General features: G+C 35.4%; 1 protein-coding gene across 1 annotated transcript in view; it reads right to left on the reverse strand.

Annotated features, from left to right (window-relative positions):
- The window catches only part of LOC144966242 (uncharacterized), a gene marked incomplete in the record, with an annotated part of 36159 nt that overhangs the window by 20006 nt on the left and 8653 nt on the right, over window positions 1-7500 (reverse strand). Inside the window, 1 exon segment of the mRNA XM_078902426.1 lies at window positions 1-58. Coding sequence (XP_078758552.1) covers window positions 1-58 — 58 coding nt within the window.

A 7500-nucleotide genomic window follows, 5' to 3' on the forward strand; every position in this document is an offset into this window, starting at 1 on the left:
CGTTTGTGTAGGGGGCGCTGTAGGAAAGGTCCCCAGAGAGGCCATGGTTTCGGACCCACTGAAACAGAAAATGAAAAAAATAACATCAAGTTATTCACCGATCCATCGATATTTGAAAAAAGAAACAGACAAAGACACACACAAGGCCCCTCAACCCCCCCCCCCCCCCCCCCCTAAAAAAACAACAAAAAAACCAAAACAAAACAAACACAAAAACAAAACAAAAAAAAACAACAACAAATCAAAAAACAAAAAACAACAATAACAAAAACAAAAACAAAAACAAGAAGAAGAAGAAAAACAACAACAACAACAACAACAAGAAGAAGAAGAACACACAGGACCGCTGATTTGTCAAGTGGATACAACTGGAAAGAGTACAGTTTGAAACTAGTCGTAATCCAAGGGTGGAGAGACGTCCCTTATCACCATCAACCTTTCATTTCTCACGACACACAAAACTCATAATCAACTAAGTACGTGCTCTAGAGATGAAATAACATTATGTGGTGTCAACCTCTTTTGTATATAATGAAGACTCGACTTGCTATAGAATATAATATTACACGCCTATAAATTCTTTGAGAATTTGAAATAAGTCAACAATTTAATTATGATTATTGTCATATTCCTTCTTACAGTGAGTGTTATCATCGTCAATATTGTTATTATCATACATTTTCCCACTCATTATCATCATCGTCGTCATCATCATCATCATCATCATCATCATCATCATCATCATCATCATCATCATCATCATCATCATCATCATTATCATCATTGTTGTCGTCGTCATCCTCATTATTTTCATAATCATCATCATCATCATCATTGATTTGATCAACATTATCACCATCATCACCATCATCATCATCATCATCATCATCATCATCATCATCACATCATCATCATCATCATCATCATCATTATCATCACCATCGTCATCTTCATCACCATCACCACCACCACCACCACCACCACCACCACCACCACCACCACCATCAATGTGTCCATCACATCCTGATTCTCATCACCATACACAGAGTACTTCAAGCTAGTGACGTCATTCTAATATTAATTAAGTATCCTCTTATCCTCTGATTGTGCGGCTATGTGGTCTAGTAGTATGACACTCGCTTTCGCATCGGAAGGTCCAGGGTTTGAGCCTCGCGCTCGGCGCATAGTTGAGTCCTTGGAAAAGACTCTTTACTCACATTCTCTCACCGTACTCAGATGTAATATGAGTACCTGGCCGTTAACAGCGTTGTCTTTGTCCGAAAAATTGTAATATCGCCTAACAGGCGTCATGTCCCGTTCTACATGTTAAATGTTGCTGTTGACCAGGGACACTTTGTAAAGCGCTATGAGCACATTTAGTGGATATTGCGCTATATAAAGCTCAATTTTTAATTATGTTGTAAAAAAATCAAAACCCCAATGGTGCAATAACTATCCATACTGCAGGGTTATAGATAGTATGCGCTTGGCTAAGAAGCTCACAACATTGCCATCCGGAAGTATAACGGACCAACACACAAAACTACGTGTAACCTTGAACGTTTATCGGCTGGACATACAGGTTAGTGAGAATCACTCTTAAATGCGGATGAAAAAAAAAAAAACTTTAACAACGACCCGAGTGACGTCAACTTCATTCTCTCTATATAGATAGTTCGAAGATGACGTCACTTAGGTCTTTGTTATTGCTTTTTGCCATCCGCGTTTATGAGTAATGCTCACTGAACTGTATTAACTCGACTATAAACGTTCATGGATACACAATGTTTTGTGTGTTGGCCCGTTATACTTCCGGATGGCAATGTTATGAGATTCTTAGCCAAGCGCATACTATCTATACAGTTTAGTGAGAATTACTCATAAACGCGGATGACAAAAAAAATAATAACAAAGATCCGTGTGACGTCAACATCGTTCCATCTATTGCGCTGTATAAATACGCACGTTTGATTGGATGATTGTTGCTAGCGAACTATTTCCGAGTGGGTCATTTAATCAGAATCAGAACAATCGGGAGACTGGACGGGAAGTTGTTGCGTCAAGCGGTGCCTGATACCAACCAAATAGGATTTCCGATGTGAGCTCTCACCACATGAGAGTGCTCACATATGGACTCATCCGAATGCATTGTCGAGTGATATATATAATAATTTGAATATAACAACGCTTTAAGTGTGTTCATCTTTGATGGCCCGTGCAAGGCGGAGACGGCGACGAGAGGAGATCATTCAAGTAGCTTGATAACTTGTTCAGTGGAGTGGTTTTGTAGGCTTTTGTTGACGACATCAATTTTGTGTATGTGTCAGTGTTTGTGTGTGTGAGAGAGAGAGATAGAGAGAGAGAGAGGGGGGGGGGAGAGAGAGAGAGGGGGGGGGATAAAGAGAGAGAGAGAGAGAGCGAGAGAGCGAGAGAGTGAAAGAGAGAGAGAGGAGGGAGAAAGAGAGAGAAAGAGAGAGAGAGAGAGAGAGAGAAAGAGAGAGAGAGAGAGACAGAGAGGGGGGGGGAGAGAGAGAGAAAGAGAGAGAGTGGGGGGGAGAAAGAGAGAGAAATAAAGAAAGAAAGAAAGAAAGAAAAGAGAGAGAGAGAGAGAGAGAGAGAGAGAGAGAGAGAGAGAGAGTCTGTGTGTATGCGTGTGTATATTTTAGAGCATTTGTGTGAATTGTATTTATATGATGTTGTCATCCCATATTTGTTTGTGACAGTTTCAAGTGATAATAACGCTACAAACATTTTGGAAAATTGCTTATTCTTAGAAAAGTGGTAATAAATGAATCATGAAAGGAAATAAAGCTATAGCGTTGTTTCGATGATGATGATGATGATGATGATGATGATGATGATGATGATGATGATGATGATGATGAAGAAGAAGTTCATAATAATAATGATAATAATAATAATGATAGTAATAATAATAATAATAATAATAATAATAATAATAATAATAATAATAATAATAATAATAATAATAATAATAATAATAATAATAATAATAATTGATCTTTATTGTCCATAAATAACATGCCAATTTGTCATTTAACTACACTCGTTATAATGTTATAATATGATAACTTTAACATTGAACAGATATTTCACTCCTGCCAATTCTCTCTCTCTCTCCCATAGTGGGCAGGGAGGTACATGCTGTGTCTTCTATCCCCCCGTACCTGTTTTCCAATTGTTTCCTGTCGTTGTCTTGGAATGAGATTACTTAGTTTTGTCCTGACCCTTGGCTGGGAGGGAAACAGTCGAATGTATAGTTATAGTTTTGGGAGATGATATTTTTTTCCTTGTAAATCATCTCTCTGTTTTGCATTGTATTATGTTTAGTTAACATATTATATTATATGATTTGTAAACATTTGAGTGTATTTCTCTTAGTTGGGACCTGTGCTTGTGTCTGGATGAGACTTTTAGGTGATCTCAAACCAAGTACTTTGACGGTGTGCTCTTGGAATCTACATCTGTTCCCTATTTTAAACCAATTCCCCTTTGTCTCACCTTTTCTTTTGTGCTTTAATTGTAATTCTAGAACTTTTTACTATCCCATTTTCTTCCTTTTTACTGGCGCTGATATGACCTTAATGTGTTGCAAGCGCCGTAAAACCCTTAAAAAAAAAAAATTCTCTCTCTCTCTCTCTCTCTCTCTCTCTCTCTCTCTCTCTCTCTCTCCTCTCTCTCTCTCTCTCTCTCTCTCTCTCTCTCTCTCTACTCTCTCTCTCTACCTCTCTCATCTCCTCCTCTCTATCTATCTATCTATCTATCTATCTATCTATCTATCATCATCTATCTATCTATCTATCTATCTATCTATCTATCTATCTATCTATCTATCTATCTATCTATCTATCTATAGATTTTCTATTTCTTTCTTCTCTTATTGGAACTGTCATAATGATTAATAGTCTTTTTCTTCAAAACTTTTTTACATTCCACAGCTTCTATGAACCCACACTTCTATTGTAAATGATTATGCTCGAAGCTCTAAGAAATAAATCACAATATGAAATTGAATGTAAGCTGCAATTTAATAAACGAAAACAGATAATGTAGACGTTTCGGGTTTCCCCTTTATCAACAAAATAGGATGAACAAAAAACTACAGACGGATGAGATAATGTGGTAGAGGCGTTGTTAATTAGAATAATGAATAAACACATTCATCTTAACAACGCCACAATAGCATTATCTCATTCCTCTGTAGTGTTTTATTCATCCTGTTCCGTTGATAGAGGGGAAACCCGAAACGTCGACATTATCTTTTTTAGTTTATTAAATTGAAGCTTACATTCAATTTCACATTGTTATTTTTCATTCTATTGAAACTCCAATCGGGGGGGGGGGGGGGGGGGGGGGGGGGGGGGGGGGGGGGGGGGGGGGGGGGGGGGGGGGGGGGGGGGCGGCGTTGCTCTCTTAGGCCATAATATTATTGTGTCTTTGAAGAATTACTAATAATAATAATAATAATAATAATAATAATAATAATAATAATAATAAATAAATAATAATAATAATAATAATAATAATAATAATAAATAATAATAATAATAATAATAATAATAATAATAATAATAATAATAATAATAATAATAATAATAATAATAATAATAATAATAATAATGCTGAAAACTTATATAGCGCTATAACTCCGAGACACCAGACTCGAAGCGCTTAAATTACAAATTACTTTGGCTGACACATACTCATTCACACATACACGCACACACACACACACACAGACACACAACACACAATAGAAACCAGACAGACCTATCTTGCTTCTCATACCATCTACTAAAGACGAAACAGATATGTTTTAAGCGAACGTTTAAAATAGACAAAGATTCTTTTTCATGAATGCTCTATAGTATTTATAATCTAATATATTAGACAACTTCAAATGGACCACGTGTTAAGGTGGGGTAAGGGGGTGATAGGTATGTGTGTGTGTATGTGTGTGTGTATTTGTGTGTGTGTCACGGGGGTGGGGGTTGGGGGTGGGGAGGGGTGGATAAATTATGATGAAATTATCTCCCCAAATCCTCCCAAGAGCCAGAGAGAGAATTCCAACTGAATCCCCAACTTCCGACACTGGAAGTATCAAAGTCTTCAAGTCTCCATAGCGTGCCTGCGTTGTCCCAGTGTCGACCCCGTTACTATCAGGTCGTTGTGGTCCCTACAACTTTATAACACCATCGAACAACTGATATATCGCATTTTTGTATATTTATTTTGTCTGAAAGGTTTTTACTTAATAAAAATTAAGTATATATATCCAACAGTTACGCATTTCTTTTTGCAGGTCTGATAACCCAAATTGTACAGGGCCCGTTGTTGTAATGGAAATACAACTCTCAAAGCAACGCAAACCAGTCTTCATTACAACAACGTCAAAACGGGCCCATAATTGTATATCTGGTTATCGGACCTGTCAATATGTTCACGTCGGGTTTATAGCGATTGACTAAAATTTACCCCATTTGATATAGATTCGTGATATTATTAATAATAATGATGATGATGATGATGATAATGATGATGATGATGATGATAATAAAAATAACAATGATAATAATAATAATAATAATAATAATAATAATAATAATAATAATAATAATAATAATAATAATAATAATAGCAATAATAATAATAATAATAATAATAATAATAATAATAATAATAATAATAATAATAATAATAATAATAATAATAATAATAATAATAATAATAATAATAATAATATAATAATAATTTAACTTGACAAGCAGATAAATGACTTTCTCAAAATAATATATCTAAAATACAAAATGCACATGAAGCATTAGTTCGTCTCGCCATGTACATATTATATGCAGGTCTGACATCCGAACCCCTTTATGGGCCTAATTCAACGTTGTTATAATGGACAATATATTGCGTCATATTTTTTTTTACAGATTACCTTTACAAGAATGAGCCCAGAAGGAGTTGGATTACTAGACCTGCAAATAAGTGCACGTCGGGTCATCAATATTACTCTGCCTTTTATTGTAATAATACACCGGGCACGTTTGAGCACAGCAATTATCCCCCCCCCCCCCCCCCCCCCCCCCCCCCCCCCCCCAATTGGAAAACCCAATCATTTCTTAGTAAATGCGTCATCGTTGAATAGTGCTTTGAACGCGTGGAATAAAATTTTATTCAACGATTGCAAAATATTTGCGCACATTTAATTGGTGTGAAATAATGTGTAAAAGACAGCTGATTGGTAAGTAAAAATAATCTTTTGGTGCGCATGAATACAAATCCAGCGTTTTTAGTTTTGTTTTGGGTCAAATTGTCCTTCAAGCAGAAGGAGAAAGACACAAATTATGGTGAGTAGAAGCACCATACCATTCCGTCACGAAATATCTAATATTTCTTACACGGAAGGGTGGAATAAACGTATTCTTTCATTTCTTTGTATTATATATTAAACTCGTTATATTTTTATCGTGCAATTACACATACTCGCAAACTCGTTGTCTTATTGGGGACGATAAAAACAACTCGTTTAATAAATACAAAGAGATGAAAGAATCGTCTATTAAAGGAACGGAAAGCCCCACAACTGTTTTGACTTAAAGAGGAAATGATGATCTTCAGTTATTTGCACGAAAAAAGACGCTAGTTGAATACCTTCCTGTCGTATAAATAACCCCCCCCCCCCCCGCTACCTTTCAAGTAAAATAAGTCGAATAAATACGCCTCACAGGTGTTACTTGGATGTCTTTTAAGATGAAACAATCGTATATTATAGGACCGGAAAGAAGCAATTTATCACACAGACACAGACACAACTATAGCACCACAACTATCTCGACTTAAAGAGGAAATGACGATCTTCAGTTTTGCACGAAAAAAGACGCCAGTTGAATATATCTTCCTGTTGTATAAATATTGTTCCCCTTCTAACAACATTCTTAAGTAAAATAAGTCGAAAACATATGCCTTACATAATTTGTAATTTGGATGTGTTTAGTGTTATATTAACGAGTTCAACTACTTTCTTAATAAGAAAAATTTTAGTACGAATAGTTCCAATTAATACGACTAATTATATCTGCGGATAGTTCAATATATGGGTGCGTTTTAATTTTACATTGAGTTGTTTTTTGTTATGTCATGTCCAGTTTGTTTTGTTATGTTGTTTTTTTATTCTTTTGTTGGGGGAAAAAGGGGGGGGGGGTGGATTTTTGTTTGTTTGTTTATTTGTCTTTTTATGTTTTTTTATGTTTGTTTGTTTTTTGTTTTGTTTTTTTGTTTTATGTGTGTATGTTAGTTTTTTTGTTTTTTGTTTGTTTGTTCTTTGTTTTTTTGTTATTGTTTTTTTTTTCTTTCTTCTTTTCAAAAAAAAATTTAACCGATAAACTAACGTCTTTGATAAGAAAATTCCCAAGTAACTTAAGTCCAATTAATATAGGATTTATTTCTATGTGTAAATATCCACCCTATTTGGGA

The sequence above is a fragment of the Berghia stephanieae genome, chromosome 2 (genome assembly GCF_034508935.2).
Source record: "Berghia stephanieae isolate SIO BIC M18660-M18661 chromosome 2, UCSD_Bste_1.3, whole genome shotgun sequence".
Taxonomy (NCBI): domain Eukaryota; kingdom Metazoa; phylum Mollusca; class Gastropoda; order Nudibranchia; family Aeolidiidae; genus Berghia; species Berghia stephanieae.